The sequence below is a fragment of the Schistocerca cancellata genome, chromosome 2 (genome assembly GCF_023864275.1).
Source record: "Schistocerca cancellata isolate TAMUIC-IGC-003103 chromosome 2, iqSchCanc2.1, whole genome shotgun sequence".
Lineage (NCBI taxonomy): Eukaryota > Metazoa > Arthropoda > Insecta > Orthoptera > Acrididae > Schistocerca > Schistocerca cancellata.
This window is the reverse complement of record NC_064627.1, coordinates 565,945,797-565,964,883: the sequence shown is the minus strand read 5'-3', so window position 1 is coordinate 565,964,883 and position 19,087 is coordinate 565,945,797. Positions and strand designations below refer to the sequence as shown.

Sequence of the window (19,087 nt, the reverse complement as noted above, 5' to 3'; positions counted from 1 at the left end):
TTTTGTTTTTTCCACCTGGATGTTGCCGAGCAGCGGGTTGTGGACGGGTTCCCCATCACCGGGGACCGGCTGGTGGCTGCTACAGGTTCTAACCCTACCCTCTCCCGGGTTTTACGCTGTATTCAGAAGGGTTGGCCAGATCGTCCATCCGCTAAGACTTCTGATCCATTGCGGAACTACTACACTTTGCGTTACCGCCTCAAGGCTAGGGATGGTGTTATCCTCCTTTCCACCGAAAATGCTTCTCCGCATGTTGTGGTACCTGCGTCTTTGCGTGCTTCGGTCTTGCGCCTCCTTCACCAAGGGCACTGGGGTGTCTCTTGCATAAAATCTCTGGCGCGCTGTCATGTGTACTGGCCCGGCATCGACTCTGAAATCGCTCACATGGTCGCTGCCTGCGGCCCTTGTGTCGCCGCCCCGAAGTCATCTTTGTCACCGTGGCCTTCGCCTGAGAAGCCCTGGGAGTGTATTTATGCTGACTTCGTGGGATCTTTTTTAGGTACTTATTGGCTTCTCGATATTGACGCCTACTCTAACTTTCCTTTCATTGTCCGTTGCACGTCGCCTACCACCACGGCAACCACCAATGCTCTAGCTTGCATTTTCTCTTTGGAAGGCCTTCCCTCTACTCTTGTTACTGATAATGGTCCGCAATTTGCCTCTTCCGATTTTGCGGATTTTTGTGCCCGTCACAGCATCATGCATGTCACAGCCCCTCCGATCCATCCACAGTCAAACGGTGAGGCTGAACAACTGGTTCGCACATTTAAGGCTTGGATGAGGAAACTCCTGACTTCTTCTGCTGCTGATGATGCGCTTCTCCAATTTCTGGCTTCTTACCATTTTACCCCCATGGGCGACCACAGCCCGGCTGAGCTCTTACATGGCCGACAGCCCCGCACGCTACTTCATCTTCTGCGGCCTTCCACCTCACAGCCGCGGGTGCCTTCGCTTGGTCGGTTCACCGCCGAAGACCTTGTATGGGTACGGGGACATGGCAGGTGGCCAAAATGGAGTCCTGGCTGCATCTTACGACACCATGGCCAACGCCTGTATGAAATCCAGGCGGACATGGGTGTTGCAGTGCGTCATTCGGCCCAGCTTTGGCCTCGTTTTCCGGCAATGCCTGTTCTGGATGCCGCTACACCACCTTCGGCTCTACCTGATGCTCGGGATACTGGAATCTCTCATTACTCACAACGTAGTCCTCTCACCATCATATCGGTGCCAGCACAAGAAATGATGCCACCAGGAGGCGTGCCCATGAAGGAACCAGATGACCATCATCTGTCGGAGGAACTCTACTCGCCTCCTTCTCCTACGGACACGGACACATCGCCCATGTCTCCTGTTATAACAACCGGACTTGCTGCAACGGGCAGATTGGTGCATGGGTCCCCAGCAGATTCGACCCCCACGTCTCCTGTCATCTCGACCCGTTATCATCGGGGGCACTTCCGTCTGTACGGAAAGCCTCCTCCTCGAGACTTTACGGCCAGTCAAACGCCTATGGATGTTAGCAATCTACAGGCCACCTCCATCAAGACCTGTGCAAAAGGGGGGAAAAGTGTTGTGACTCGCCGATCTTTCAAAGTGCCGCCGCGCAGTTCCGCGCATCCTCTACATGCGGCGCTGTCTGCCAGCCATGCAGCAGCAGCGCCACCTAAGCGGCCAGCCAGCCAGCGGCCGGTAGACTTGGACTGAGTTATGATTTAACTGTTAAAGTGTACACAGGTCTGTTTACTTGATCTGTGACTTTCATGTATTGCATCTTCCTTGAAAAATATATGTTCAACTTGAAGTTATAACAGTAATATTGATAATGTCTTAATGGCCTTTAAAATGAAATACTGGTACCTAAAAATTAACTTTCAACAGTCAATAACAAAATCAATGACACAAATAATTAATAATAATTTATTTATTACTTGATTATATATTGTTAAAATTGAGCGGATTAATGATTGGTTTGAAAGTAATATATATATTTCAAGTATATAAATTACGTTTAATAAATAAATTAATAAACAAATCTCGATTTTCTAATTTATAGTTAAATTGATGATATCATATAGTGAATAAATAAGAATTTAAAGAGTGATAACTAATTCAGGGTGTCTACGTGGACAAGGAAAAAAAATTCCCGGATTTCCCGGTTAAAAACACACTTTCTCCCGGATGACAGTATATTTTCCCCTATCACTCCTTTGAATGGTTATGGTTTTGTACACGGGCGTACAATTTCCCGGCAATTTAGAAAACGGAACTCAGAGAAAAAGATATCTTTGAATATCTTTGATGTGCAACATGTACGCTGCGTATTTTCGTATTACGAAAACATACATTACAAATCCACCAAACACCACATGTTACTTTCCGAACCACTGAAACCGAGATTTCGATGCGCTTTTGTAAGCCGTTCGTAACTCATGTCACGTGATCTCGCCAGCCAATGACAGAGGATATTCAGAGCATAGGACACGTGATGTAGTCAGCCAATAGCAACATCAGTGTTAGGTAGCGCGCCAAACAGGGAAAGTTAACAGTTTAAAATAATATACATAGTGTTGTTACAAGAAAAGCAAAGCTTTCACATAAAATATTGGTCTCAAGCTGCAAGAGAAGCTAAGCTTTCGCATATACTGTTGATTTTTTTTGCGCATGTTACACTTTAAGAGATATCATACAAATGTGCCTGTAAAATTTTTAATAATGACATAAATGTCTGATCTTCAGGGTTCAAGGGTTCGAAATGCTTCTAAATGGCTCGTCATCAGACACCTGATTTTTAAATGAGAGTCAAACGCTTTGTGATTTAATAAATTCACAGTCCATTCTTGTACGTAGTTCAACTTACGTAAAAGGATATTTACTTTGAAAGTAACGCTTTTCAAACCACCAATCGTAATATTTTCCCGCAACCTGTTACAAATAGGTTCGTTTCAGCAGTTTCCAGAGCTCAGGTAACAGGCAACACCGCGCTTGGGTAGATATCATTACATAGGAAGCCCGTATGTACGTACGTGTAAAAGATCATCAATGAAAGTTGATACTGCAAGAGCATCAGAATTTCGTGGACCATATTAAAATGTGCACATTTAAAGTGCATCCTTAAAGGCACACTCGTATGTCCAGATTCCCAATGAAGTACCGTAGACCCCGACCTGATATTAAGCTTTTAAGTGTGGTTTTCAGGATGTAAATTTTCTTGGAGCACCAGTACTGTATTATATCATGTTTGGTTCTGTATTATGGCATAATGCCATACGTGCTAGAAAATGAAAACGTGCACTTGAAATGCAGCGAACAGCTGAAACTACCCAGTACTGTGGAATTAAAGATTTCGGTTCAGGTACATTGACTGCCTCTGCGGAAAAGGTAGCAAAAGTCAAATTTCTTTAGCAAACAGACAAAAATAACTTCATTGTTCCGCAAGGCGATTAATGCTTGACTGTCAGAAAGGTGGAAATAAAATAAAATCTGAAACTAATGACATTTCAGCCTTTAGTAATTATGTGAATGTGTTTTAATTCACTTGATAGCTCCCGGCCACGGATATCCGTTTTGTTTCATTTGACGTGAGAGTAAACGAAGGGGAAACAGCAAAAATCACTGAACGTAAACACGGGCCACGTGGAGACTACCCACTACAGCTCAGATTGCTCTGCGTATCAAATGGTTCAAATGGCTCTGAGCACTATGGGACTTAACATCTATGGTCATCAGTCCCCTATACCTTAGAACTACTTAGACCTAACTAACCTAGGGACATCACACAACACCCAGTCATCACGACTCTGCGCATCAGCCCCGGATCTACGACATTTGCGAACCGGGTCAATACTAAAAAACATCGAATTTTCAAAATATGTTCATCTTGTAGCGCACATCTTTCTGAAAAGTCTGAAACATAAAACTTGTGTATTCGAGGAAATGTAAGACATATTATTTGGTCTTAAGTATGCCCAAGTGCAGTTCCATGCCTCTTCATAAAGCATTTTTCTACTGCACTTCCAAACTATATTCAGGAGAGTGGAAATTGAAATGTCCTGTGGTGCCTCTCCTGCTTCCAGTCGGCCGGTTTGGCAGCCTTCCTCTCTTAAAAAAAAATCTCGCAATTAATAGCGGATGGGATTATTTGTAATCGAGAGAACAAGAACTCTTTGGAAAATCTGAACTCTTCATTGCCCATTAGTTAATAACTTGCTGTTTTGTGTGTCATAAAATTAAATATAGGATATATAAAACCAGTACTGACAAGAGATAAGCAAGAAATTACACATTTCTTCAAACCTTAGCTCCTAGCATTTTTTTCTCTTTAATCTTGCTACAGCTTTACATGGCGTGTTTTCCTTTCTGTGATGGGGGACTGATGACCTTCGCTGTTTAGTCCCCCTTAAACATCCCAACAACCACCACCACCTTTCTGTGAAAGAATCTTGCCTCATCAAAGTTTGTCAAACGTTTTGCTACATGGAAAATCGAAATGTAGTTATCTAATACTGAAAAAGCTGTTAATACAAATAATACCCAAGACTGGTGTGGTTTCTCGATCTGATTATGTCTATTTTGTCACTGTCTGCTGGATAAAACAAAATAGGCCTTTCTAATACAGCAGCAATTTTATAACACACCAAATAAACGAGACTATTTTGGCACAAATGGTCATTTTTATAACACGACATAATATAATCCAATAAGTATCAATATCAAATGCCTATTTGGCCTACTACAAGCAAAAAGCTTTATGTTAGGAAATAGTTTCATGTTTCATTCATATGCACCAGCTTCTCTAGCATAACATCGAAAACTAGTATTACGAAATTTTTATATAAATTTGGAATCGTCTTATTCTTCCATAATTTGTGTGATGTCCTCGTTTCTTCTCCGTCCTCGTTCTAACAAACAATCCTGTCATCACCAATTCTGTAGCTATTGCTGCCACTGTCAAAATTTGTTCGCCGATTAACTTCACTAACCCTGCCAGAATCACTGGTTTAGTTCTCCCGCAATTATTCTCCGGTTAGGCGTTGTTACGTGTTCGTACAACACGTTTTCCGCGTTACTTCCATAATAGAACTTAAGCGGCTGGTAGCTGGGGACTGTACTACTGGTCCTTACTAGTGTAGCGATCTGGCCAAACATTTTCTGTCAAAACTTCATTTTCTTGGACACACCGAGAAGATAATACATAATCTTTCTCACCTTGTTATTCCTGTCAGTCGTTTATTTCCATTCTGATAGTATGAATCTATGGATTTTGCTAGTAATTATAACAACGCTGATCATTCCCACACCCAATCAGCCACATAATCAGACAGCGATTGCCATTCATCCATTCGGCTTTACTCCACTCAGCTCGTATAGCCCCGTCCCCTTTTGTCTGTGGAAAGTTTATTTCTAGATGCGACGAGGATTCTCCTGACAGAGACATCACGTACACTATGCATGCATTCAAAAGTCAGCTTATGATTCATTCAGAAATCAACTTAAAATGTGTTCAAATACCAACAGAGAAGCGTTTCAAAGTCATATGACTAATTGATAGGCAAATGTGCGCTGGATGATAGGTGCTTTGTGAAACAAGTTTTTTTCCTCTCAAGAATATGAATTTGGCGCCCCCTTTTCCCGGAAGTATCTAGCTGCTTGCACAGCCAACAGCCACATTCCAGTTGACAGAAGCGGGAGAATCTACTACTCAAACGTGACTCTACTGCGCATGCGCATGAGCCCGCGCGTTAACTGCTAAAACAAATAGAATGTGAATAGTTGCGACTTCACGCTCATTGGAGGCAATTTGTTGTTATGAAGCACTGCATAGTCTTCCTAAAGCCTTTGACACATTTTCAATCAGCAGACGCTTGCATGAGCACTTGTGTCGTTGTTGTATATGGCGCATTTCCTTTGCAATTTGAGTTATTTTCGTTTTTTTTTTTCTCTCGTTTATGTTTCATTGTTGAAGTATTATTCTGCAGTAGCGAGATACAGTAATATCCTTTGTTAGTGTGTCGGTTCTTACTAGTCAAAGTTACAAAAATTTAACTGAAAACTAAAACAATGAAAAATTCCCGGAATTCTAAAAATATTCCGGGTTTTTCCCGGTTTTCTCCCAGATGAAAAAAATCCCGGGCTTTTCCCGGATCTTCCGGTTGTCCCGGGTCATAGACACCCTGTAATTATAAAAAACCTTCAAAATGGAGTTATAAATATGACTAAACTTTAATTTAATGTATTTTTAAATGAATTATCATTGATCATAATATAATTTTGTGTGAAAATTATTTATTATCAATAAATAATAATAATATTTATATGAATATATCATTATTTCTAATGATAATTGATATAAAAAGAACATGTGAAAAAAAAAAGTTAAACAAAATATGTGATCTTTTTTCACTCATTATAATATTTGATAAATAAAATACACTAAAAAATCTGATAACAAGCCACAATTAAACAAAGCATATACTGCAACAACCGTTTGTACGTTATAATATGACTGGGTGGTCTAGTGTTGGTTCATAAAAATTATACAACGTCAGAGGGCACTGTAATACGTTGAAAAAATACAACCCATTGCGCTTATGGAAGTTAAATTAAGTCTCCCTGGTTATACGTTACTGCGCAAGTATGCATGGATTGGATTAATTCTTTCTCTTTTTAATTTCAGTCATTCCTTTTCATTATCTCATATTGAGGGGCTCTATTTCCCAAACGTTATTGTATTGAGGGGTTCGACTGTACTTTCAAATAACTTACCAGACCGAATGGCTGCTTATGTAAGAAGCTCAAAATCAAGACAAAACAGCCCTTCAGATATATAAAGTGCACCACAGACACACAAAAACCTAACACACAGAGCCTGTGTTGCATGCGAGTGTTGCTGCTAGACTGAAATTTCATTGTTGTTTCATGTATTGTTAATTAGCTAGTTGAAGCAATTAATTATTACAGCATTATTGAAAAAGTATAAAATCTAACAACAAAAGACAAACACCCTTCTGATTTTTTTTATGTTGAAAAGTATGGCAGTAGAAATTATTTGAAACAAAAATTTAGATGGTGAAACTTGTGATTCGGTTGAAAAAAAAGTTCCTGAAATTTGCAAAACGAAATTGGTGATAAATTACATTTATTACATATTTTCAAGCATTTGTTGCTTAGATACAGCACTTCAATAATTTTTATATTATAGCTGTATTCTTTTACTTTCCAATGACACCAAATTGAATAAAATTGATTCATAAATAAAAAAGTTATAGTGGTTACAAACTTACAAGGCACTTCGTTTCTCAATGCCAGTTAGTAGAAGTGGCCCACATTTCAAAATGGTCTCCTAATTACATCCCTACTGTTCCACATATGTAGGAACCAGCAATGTTTTGTGTACCCCAGTTGCATTCCTAAGAGTATTGCAATGACTTTTAGGTCACCACAGATTTTCTATTTGTATTCGTGGTACTTGACTTGAGTCCAAGAGGGCTGTCATACTTGAATCTGTCTCCTTCAAGTGAACTCCATGACCAACAGCAATAGAAGGAAGACACTTGCCATTGTGAAGTAACACAGCTTTTACACTAAGCTTGGAGAAGTCTATGAATAGCCTCCATTCACTTGGATCATGTTTCAAATACAAAGATTTCATCAAGCCATTAATGTTACAGCAAGCAACAAGATTGGTTTTCTTCTCCAAAAAGGGAAGCAGTTCCATGTGATGTTTTCTGTACTGTGGGACAGTGACATCACTTTCAAGAAGATTCTACTGCTGTAGTTGAGACCCAATAATTTCAGCCTTCTCTTTTGACAGGTCAAGGTCTCTAATGGAACCACTCAATTCTGCTTGACACAGTCTGTGCAGTTTATTATCTTTTTCCTCAAAATCAGGGTCATGGAATGTGGAAGGCTTGTTTAGTTCTTCTTCTTCTTGTTCCACACTGTCTTCATTTTCTGCTTCAAACACACAATTTGTGGCTGGTGTAGGAAATGATAAACTATCTGAATGTACAATGGGTTGATTAGCAGATTGAAGATTCAGGTACAGAACTGTTCTTTTCTTCACAGACAACTCTGCCTTCATAGGTGGAGTCAAGCAGAAACAGCAGTCATCTGTATGGCTTGTACATGCCCACCAAACCATAGGCACTGCAAAAGCCATAGATCGTGTCTTAGTTTTCAGCCATTCTTGCAGTGTACCTGAACATGGATTGCAGCTTATATGTGGAGCCCTAGACTTATCTGGTCCCCTACTTTTGTACTGAAATAATGCCAATAGGCAGTCTTCGTAAGAGGGATCAGATTGTGTTTCTGTGAGGAAAATGTTATATCACCAATAATGTAACAAAAATTATTCACCTTATTTACACATTTTTACAAATTTTATACTACAAAAGTACTCTCAAACCAGAAATTCTGCTTCAATTTCAGCAGAAACTATATAAAGCTCACAGTCACAGCAACAGTATCTATGTTTATGACTTAGAGACAAATTAAGAGCATTTGTGTTTTGTTATTGGACAGGTGTGCCAAGTCCGAAAACAAAATTTCCCCCAAAATGAAAATGCTGACTATAACAATGAAATGTCACTTTATCTTCAGAGCAAGAGCTAATCTCTCATTTTTATGGTGACTTTTTTTTAATTCAGCAGATAGAAATACATAAGAATTAACCATTTTGAGCCCAAAACATTTTTATTGTTGGCCATTGATATCCATGTTTACTTTTGGTGACTCATATTGGTTCTATCATGACATTTCCCCATGATATGGTGCATCTTATAAATCTAAATTTGTGTTTGATAAGCAGAAAATAAGATATATACATACTGTTCAGCCCATTCTTTGTCCTCTGTAACATACAAGTAATCATCCACATATCTGAAAAGGTAACCTGCAAATGGAACAAAATAACTATTATTGGAAAACAACCCAAGTACTTGCAGATTAAAAAACAAAACAGATAAGTGTATACATACTTAAAGTACCATGATGCACCTACATATTAATCTCTAACACACACTGAAGATATTATCAGAACATACAGATTTTCTAACAAATTAGGCAGATCCTGCCCCAGTTTTCCACACCATAAAGGAAGTAAAGACTATTAAGAACTGTACATTAATTCTTTTAAATTGATTGAGCCACTAAGATATTTAAGGTATGAGGTACAAGGACACACTGAAAAATAAAGCTTCTCAATTTTTTAATGTGATAACCCTCAGAAATAGAACAAATTTTACTAACATTCTACTTAATTATTCTTCATGTCTACTTACATATCTTTTAACATAGCCACCCTGGCAATGAACACATTTCTCCCAATGAGAGGTCAGTTTGTTGATACCATCACTGTAGAATGTTTGATTTTGCTGATGGGGCCACAACCTCGCCTCAGCTTGCACTGCTTCATCACTATCAAAATGAAGACCTCAAAGACATTCTTTAAATGTTGGTAACAATATCAGAACTGTAAGGAGAATGACCAATGACAGTGAACCCAAGGTGTCGGATTGTTGGATGTGTCACAGCACTCACGTGTGGTCTAGCATTGTCATGCTGATGAAAAGGGTGCTCCAAGTGCTGATGAACCCTTCAAATTCGAAGGTCAAGTACAGAACACTTTCTCATGGATCAACATAGTTATATTACACACTGCCATGCTACTTGCCATGATTCAGAACCCTCTAGTGGCAGAGGGCTGCAAATATGTAGGCATGAAGAATAAATATGTAGAATGTTAATGATGTTTTTTTTTTAAAAAAAAAAAGTTTTAAGAGTTTCCACATAAAAAAGTTTGGAGGTGTTACTTTTTAGCAAAACCTCATACTAGTGCAAGATCTGTTTTCCTTCATATGGAAGGTGAACAGGTAGTTCTCTTCCTTTAAGTCAACCTCCATTAACCTGATTGTTTTGTCAGTCTCTGTAAATATTACACCAACTTACCACAATCTTATGTCTATGCTAAAATGTGACATCTTTTCACATTGCAAATACCTTGTTTTCCAGCTTGAATTTACACTCACAAAGTTTCAGTAACAACATTCAGTTCAGTACAGCTGATCTTGCATGTATAATACTAATAACTTTCTAGTTCTCTATATATTCATTCATCTAGAATCTCAGAAACATAAAACAAAAGCTGTTCAATTTATCCAGTAAAATAGTTTTTTAGTCTATAATCTTTCTACTGGTTTGCTGGTGCCATCCAATTATTCCAAACTAATATTCAGCTACTTGTCTCCAAATTTCTATTGTTCTAACATACTTGATACTAAATTACACAAGCTAGGTCGTCTACCATAATTTTTCCTTCCTCTACAGCTATTTCCATGGACATGTTACTTATTTCTCTGCATCTTAGCACATGCCCCATTAATTTTCACCTCCTTTCCTTCCCTATACCTTCTACTGTGGTGGTTTCAGGAACTGATTCTGCAGACAACAGCATTCCTCCTTCAACTTATTTCCTGTTTTCAAATTCCCATTTACTTTCTACACCATAAACTTTAACAACAATAGAAATAAACTGCACCATTTGTTGTACATGAACTAGTCATAGTTGATTTTGCACTTCTGTTACTAAATCATATACACATAATATTCATGAAGCTTACGGCAAAACTAGTCTTAACTCCTCTTGCCCATGGGAAAAGACTTTCCTATGGATTACACCATTAGCTTATACAGCCCTCACAACTGATCTTTTATCTTCTACAAATTCTAAAGTGACATGGAGAACCAATGTTATACCACTTGCTTTGGCACATAAAAAGATATGACATCAGGGCTTGTGATATAAATAAATACAACTAATATACCACCAAGAAATGTTAAGAATAAAATATATGGCAATCAATAACTTTCCATTATGTCAAAACACACACTGTCTAGCCATTTACTAGAAAAAAAACCCCTACTTATTCTTCATGATTTTACAGAGCAATGACTGCACCATTAAATTTTAGATATGCAGTCACATAAATTCCATTTCTTCTAACATTTTGGCTGTATATCATTTATCCATCTTCAGAGGGAGCCAAAAGACAGACGCAGCAGCATTTGCTCCATCCTTTTAAACTCGCAAATTCCGCTACTGCATTTGAGGCCACACATATGCAAGCATCACAGATATTGATCAGCAGCAAAGAAGTACAATATGCATGATTTAGATCTATGGCTGCATGGTTGATCCGTGCTGGGATGTTGATGTACCACTGCGAGCTGCGCTGTGACGATGTCTTTGTAACTTTATTACCAAAGTGCCAAATTCCATGACTTAGCCAAGCTGAAGCCACTATCTCTATTACATAAATATATTGTCGAATGAATTTCAATTGCCTCTTTCACCGCCAAGTCCCTAAAAGATGAAGTGCGTCTTCTTCTGTATTCTTTGTCGCCACCTTTGGTTTCATTGGTAGTACCTTCCTTATCTGCTGTGGAGAATAAATTACAAGAATTTTTAAACCATCTAAATTCCACCCATGGGCAAATTTAGTTTACAATTGAACTTAAAAGAAGGAATGCCTTCCTTCCCTTGTTTTTCTTTTTCTTTTTTGTCCTGTGCGAAGATGATTGCACTTTGAGACATGCAGTATATCAGAAACCAACACATAAGATTTATATTTACGTGCAAATAGCTGCCACTATCCTTCCAAGATAATGAATATTTTGGTTCACAGGGCTCACATCATTGTTAATGAGCAATCTGCAGGATGAACTTCTACAACTAAAGAGAGTTTTTGAAGACAATGAGGATTCTCCACAGCAAATATGTAAGGCGCTATGAATGAAGCCAAAGGTGGCCATAAGAAATGCAGAAGACGACACACAAAGATTTAAACCTATGGCCTTCCTGCTGTATGTGGGAAGCCTACTACCAAAAATAAGACAGATCATCAGCAAGCACAATGTAAAAGTGATTTTCCATCATCCATTGAAGATAGCTGCACTCTTGGGTTCCATCAGAGATGATTTGATGCTCTGGAAGGCTGGGGTTTACAAGATGCCCTGCAAATGCGGCCTTTCATACACTGGCCAGAAAACTCGTACAGTCTATGAAAAATGTATGAAACATAGCAGGTACATCATGCCCTTACAGCCAAATAAATCAGCTGCGACAGAGTTGTACAGAAACATTGAAATTTTTTAGACTTGATGGCGAAAAAGGCAATTTAAATTCAATTGGCAATGATTTCATTCATAGAGATATCAGCTTCAGCTTGGATAAATTATGGAATTTGGCACTTTGGGACAAGCGGTACATCAGAAACTTACAAAAACATCACCCCAGCGCAGTTGCAGTGATTCACTGACATCCCAGCAAGGATCGACCAACAACCACAGATCTAATTCGTGCATACTGTACTTCTCTGCCATAGATCAACATTTCTGGCACTTGGTATATGTGGCCACATGTGCAAGAGACACACCTGCAAGTTTAAAAGGATGGAGCAGGAGCTGGAGCATCAGTCTTTCAGCTTGTTATGAAGATCGCTGAATGATATACAGCCAAAATATTAGAAGAAGAAGCACAATTTATGTGGCTGTACACCTGAAGGATGGAGCAAACAAATCATTGTTGATATCTGTGCAGGTATCACAATTTTCCCAATTTTTGCAATAAAGTTGGTCAGATATTTAATTAAATGAATCTCAAAGGTGTTCAATATAAGATATGTACACTTAAGGGTGAAAGTATCTTTCAGATGATGGTTCACTATCAAGTAAAATTGCAAGATGAAACTTTGATCATACATAGATATATATGCTATAGAGTAGTGGAGAAGATAACTGAAAGGAATATGCAATGAAATGAACAGAAATTACATGCTTATTCAAAGGTAATAATTACACTTAAGTAGTCAAGATTCATGATGGTGCCCTGGACCTTACAAAAGGTGGGACAAAGTTCCTCCATCTCACTGTTTGATGTATTCGCACACTGTCATCCACAAAAATGAAGTGAGGGCCAAAAGCACCACTGAAAAGATGCCTGTAAGGAAGGAATACAGCGCCACAATAACATTGAGTGTAGCGCCTTCAAAGATTTGGATGGAGAGTCAGTGACACATATAGAAGTAACTTCAGGTGTTCCCCAAGGATGAGTGTTGGGTCCCTGGCTGTTCATGTTGTATACTAACAATCTTGCAGACAATATTAACAGAAATCTCAGACTTTTGCAGATGATGCAGTTATCTACAATTAAGTACAGTCTGAATGAAACTGTACAAATGTTCAGTCACACATGGATATGATTTAAAAGTTGTGCAAAGATTGGCAATTTGCTTTAAGTGTTCCAAAATGTTATACTGTGCACTTCACTAAACATATCATATAGTATTCTATGAACATAATATCAATAAGTCACAGTTGGAATCTGCAGACTCATACAAAAACCTCGGTGTAACACTTAGTATGGACATGAAATGAAATGATCACATGGGTTCAGTCCTTGTTAAAACAGGTAGCACAATTCGATTACTTGGTAGGACTAGCTGCACACTGCGGTGTTAAACAATTATTTGTAAAGACATGTTAATGCCAGAAGTCATTACCCATTAGTCCTGTTATCTCTTGGAGGTATTGAGGCATGAGCCACTTGTGGCCCAGTAAACTGCAAAACAAGAACGAGGGATGGAGGGTGGGGCTTTGGTTGGGGGGAGGGGTGGCAACAAATTTTGAGATGATGGGAGAAGCTGCCAGAATACACGTCACTCAAAAGTCATTCATTTACGTAAGGAAAAAACGAAATTATGCAGACAAGAACCAATAGCTGAAGCTGAACCATCAAAGCACTGGTCTCAACAATTAGATGCAGGCAAATCAAACTGCCTTAAAATATCAAACAGTGCCTTAACTGTGGCATTTTGTGTATAGTATAGCCCTAAAAACATTCTTCTATGTCTAATAAAGCTCCAAGAAATGTTATATGGACACTAGATTGCTTTTTGGTGGCTATGTCTGTTGTTTCATCTGCTATTATTGCAAAATACACTGCACTTTTGATATCATCCAATAATTTTCTAAGAAGCGTATGGCTTAAAATACCCATAATTTCTTTCTTTACATCATTCCTCTTTGTAAGCTTCATGCTGTAACCACATTAAAAGTTGTTGGTTATTTCTACGCTGAACACTTAATAAACTGTCAAAGTTATTTGTTGCATCAGTATGCCCTTTTATTGCAAGCCCCTGCATTGTTAAGTAATGTGGTGAAGATATGATTTTAGTAAACAAGCTTGGTTTTCTTTCATTTGTGTCATTTTTCTTTTGAAATCAGCTAAATACATTGATACTTGTAATCAATTTTAAGGATCTGAACTTCTGTACAACTTCTCTTCCGTGGCCTGATGTTTCATGCACATTCAGTTTTTCTACCACTTTCTTATAGGTTGAAAAACCAGTTTCCAGGAAAGTGTTTTCCATTCTGTGAGAAAACTGAAAATGGTTCTTTTCAAATATTTGTTTCCAAATTTTGTAAAAAAAAAATAACACCTTTTACCTTACAGAAAAAAAACACACATATCTGATCCATGCAAATTGCTGGCTTCAAGAAGGCTGATAACTGCAATGATATTTTTTTCCTGGAACAGTGTTACATTACCATCATAGTTTCGTCAATTCCTCTGTCTTGGTTTTCTCATGCCATGATAAGACCACGAGACATATTGCTGACACTCGCCTACTTCGTTAGAGCGACAAGTCAAATAATCTGATGGTGTGTGTACCGAAGGTCTTACAGTATGCACACCACATAGTTACACAACAGCATTCATAGATATACTCACTGCAATACTGTTGAACTAGTTCAGTTTCGCAACCCCTCACTCCACATATCCTGTAACTGATGTTTCACAACTGACATTAAAAATATTACCCATCTTCTGGCTTCCAACTTGTTCGGTGACATATTTATTCACTGATGACTCCAGTTACATATATACTCCTCTTTAGCAATAAGGAGGACCAGCAGAAACTAACAACTGTGTACCTATAACCCGGAGTCTGTGACTTGCCTCTCCTTTCCAACCTATCCCTATAACAGTTTCAAAAACTATATATAGTGTACCCTGCTTTTAAATGTATTCTCAGAAGCACAGGGAATTTTACCTCCTGAAGACATGTGTTGGGCGGCCATTCTTCTCCTCCTAATTTCAGGTTTTTCAAGTGAAGTTTCTTTTGATATTATGAAATATTATTCCACAAATTGAAAAGTTTATTAGCATCCCCTTTCCATTCCCTCAACATCAAACACATGCCACATTTCAAGAAAACCTTCATGTATCACCACCACTGATCTCATTAGGTTACTGAAAATGCAAGGGGCTGTCATAAAGCTTTAATTGTCACCTTGAAAGAATTAAGCTACAGTCATGAAACTTTGTGGTGGTGTCATTCTCTAAACATTATGGTGGTAACTCTGATTCCTGATTGGAATTAGTGCCTGCTGTCACAGTTGAGGTGAGTTCAGCTATGCCTATCCAGACTTTGTTCAAGAAACACTTATCTTAGTTGCAGAAGGATTTGATGATTACCAATCTCCAAGTCGTAGTCTCTGTAATAGAGTTGGATGACAGAAATACAAAAATTTTCTGTCAAATGGAACCATTTTCCTTGATGATTCAATTATCAGATTGCACACACAATTCAACCTTATGAACATTACACTGTAAGCACCAATACTACATAACGTTACGACATAAGGGAGCTTCACAAAAATATGCTTGCATCTAATCCACATGAATCCCTTGGTTGATTGCCAAACATGGTGCACTTAGTCCACTGTCAGTATAATGTTTACATTTTAACTTCCTATCACGGGTAACCAATTAAAGAACTGATTTATGTTAAATATAAAACATATGATGGTGATTTTCACGTAGCAAATCTCTTCTATGTAATAAACACAATGACAGTATTATGGTTGGTTGGTTTTATTTTTAAAGGGACCGAACTGTGGGGTCATCGATCCTGACAGTATTATGAAAAGGATAGATTGCAATTCATTATATAGAAGAGACATGCCACAGACAGACACAACAAAAAGTCCACTATACATTTGAGCATTTGGCCAAAAGGCCTCCTTCTAAGGAGACCAGAGACAGTGATTATGTATGTGTGGGTTGTGCTTGTGTGGATGTGTGTGTGTGTGTTCTCTACTTTAGAAGAGAGTTCAGCTGTATAGCAGTCTTCTTGTTGTGCATGTCTGTGACTCAGTATCTCCTCTACATGGTGAAGAGCAATCTGTTCCTTTCCTAATACTACGTGTTTCATTCAATAAGTAATGCATCAAATTTTTTTCTCAAAACATATTTATTGTTAAGAGTCAAAATTTGGTGAAAATATACATCAACATGTCTTGTCCATGTCCTATTTTTCTACGTAGTCTCCATCACATTATATGGCTGTACGATAACGTTGTGGAAGAGCATGTATTCCCTGCTTGTAAAAGCCCTTCTCCTGTAGGCATAGCCATGTTTTCACTGCATGACTGAGACTTTTGTCATCTTCAAAGTGTGTTCCCTGTAGAGAATCTTTAAGCAGACCAAAGAGATGGAAGTCTGAGGGTGCCAGGTCTGGACTGTAGGGTGGATGAGACAATGATGTCCAAGCCAATTTGGCGTGTGTGGGTATGCATTATCAAGTTGGAGCAAAATTTATTCTGGATTCTTGTCTGATCGAACACATCAGAAATGGTTCTTGAGTTTATTCAGAATCTTCATGTATGTCTCCGAATAGATGATTGACCCTCCTGGCATCACATCCACAAGAATGATGCCATCACAATCCCAGTAGACTGTCACCATGAATTTCTGGCATAGAGGGTTGTCTTGAATTTCTTCTTTTGTGGTGAATGAGGATGAGGCCACTCCATGGACTGCCTTTTTGTTTCCAGCACAATGTGATGCACCCAGCTTTCGTCCTCATAACAATCTGTGACAGAAAGACCTCTCAGTCAGTCTCAAAACGCTCCAACAATTGAGATGAAATGGCCTTTCTTTGAATCTTGTGGTCTGTTGTGAGCATTCATGGAACCCATTGTAAGTACCTCTTTGAATATCCAAGAGTCTTGATCATTGCAGACACACTTCCAATGCTGACTGACAACTGTGGATCCAATTGTCCAGTTGTGATGCGCCAGTCAGCATGAATAATGACATCTGCACGATTCAGCTTGTGTGGAGCTGTGGCTGTGACAGGACATCCCAAGCATGGCTGATCATGGAGGTCTGTTTCTGCATTTCCTGAGACTGTAACTCTCTTTACCCATCACCCAACTATACTCCTATCAACTGCAGCATCACCACACACTGCACACAAACATTTATGGATGTTCACCACAGTTTCTTTTTCTGCACACAAGAATTGAGTAACATCACACTGCTCGTATGTAGGTACCATTTTGATGCTGTACTAAGGCTCTGCCATCTGCCGGAATGTTTCAAAACTTCACCAGTGCACAGAGCAAACATTAAATGTCAAGCACCAACAAGAACGTTTGTCTATGTATATTAATGGCTTTTTTTAAAAAAAAATGTGTGGCATTACTCATTGAACGATCCTTGTATGTAATGAACAATAGCTATAAAAATATAATTTATCATTTTTGTTTTTAACAGTCTAAGTCAACCTCAATATTATTGGACCTGGGAGAGAGGGCACTTTGTTCGACTTACCAGTTTTTATCACGACATTTCACGAGACCATGATGAAACACTCAACAGTATATGTGCAACTCTCTTGAAATCTTTCACAGGGCGAAGCATTTTCCTTAGTCACCACTGTACTTGTTTACTGTAACATCACTGCATGTTTTGGATATGGGCCACACGAGGCCAAGTGCACTAATATCACAATCAGGTAATGTAATATAAGCAATGTGAACTCAACACTTGTTTTGAAGCTCTGAAGATAAAAATCGCATTTTAATGTTTACTTTTCTCTGGAGTGCTTCATATATTGTTTCAGTGTTATAAAAATCCAGGTAGGATGTTGTTGTTGCTGTGGTCTTCAGTCCTGAGACTGGTTTGATGCAGCTCTCCATGTTACTCTATCCTGTGCAAGCTTCTTCATCTCCCAGTATCTACTGCAACCTACATCCTTCTGAATCTGCTTAGTGTATTCATCTTTTGGTCTCCCTCTATGATTTTTACCCTCAATGCATCCAATACTAAATTGGTGATCCCTCGATGTCTCAGAACATGTCCTACCAACCGATCCCTTCTTCTAGTCAAGTTGTGCCACAAGCTCCTCCTCTCCCCAATTCTATTCAATACCTCCTCATTAGTAATGTGATCAACCCATCTAATCTTCAGCATTCTTCTGTAGCACCACATTTCGAAAGCTTCTATTCTCTTCTTGTCTAAGCTATTTATCGTCCACATTTCAGTTCCATACATGGCTACACTCCATACAAATACTTTCAGAAACGACTTCCTGACACTTAAATCAATACTCGATGTTAACAAATTTCTCTTCTTAAGAAACGCTTTCCTTGCCATTGCCAGTCTACATTTTATTTCCTCTCTACTTTGACCATCATCAGTTATTTTGCTCCCCAAATAGCAAAACTCCTTTACTACTTTAAGTGTCTCATTTCCTAATTAAATTCCCTCAGCATCACATGACTTAATTCGACTACATTCCATTATCCTCATTTTGCTTTTGTTGATGTTCATCTTATACCCTCCTTTGAAGACACTGTCCATTCCATTCAACTGCTCTTCCAAGTTCTTTGCTGTCTCTGACAAAATTACAATGTCATCGGTGAACCTCAAAGTTTTTATTTCTTCTCCATGGATTTTAATACCTACTCTGAACTTTTCTTTTGTTTCCTTTATTGCTTGCTTAATATACAGATTGAATAACATCGTGGATAGGCTACAACCCTGTCTCACTCCCTTCCCAACCACTGCTTCCCTTTCATACCCCTCGACTCTTATAACTGCCATCTGGTTTCTGTACAAATTGTAAATAGCCTTTTGATCTCTGTATTTTACCCCTGCCACCTTCAGAATTTGAAAGAGAGTATTCCAATCAACATTGTCAAAAGATTTCTCTAAGTCTACAAATGCTAGAAACCTAGG

At 38.6% G+C, this 19,087-nt stretch overlaps 1 protein-coding gene across 1 annotated transcript in view; it reads right to left on the bottom strand.

Moving 5' to 3' along the window:
- Positions 1-19,087, bottom strand: part of LOC126146873 (telomerase reverse transcriptase-like) — a 190,050-nt gene that overhangs the window by 97,440 nt on the left and 73,523 nt on the right. Inside the window, exon 6 of the mRNA XM_049915650.1 lies at positions 8,827-8,890. Within this exon, the coding sequence (XP_049771607.1) occupies positions 8,827-8,890 (64 nt within the window). The remainder of the gene's footprint in view (positions 1-8,826; positions 8,891-19,087) is intronic.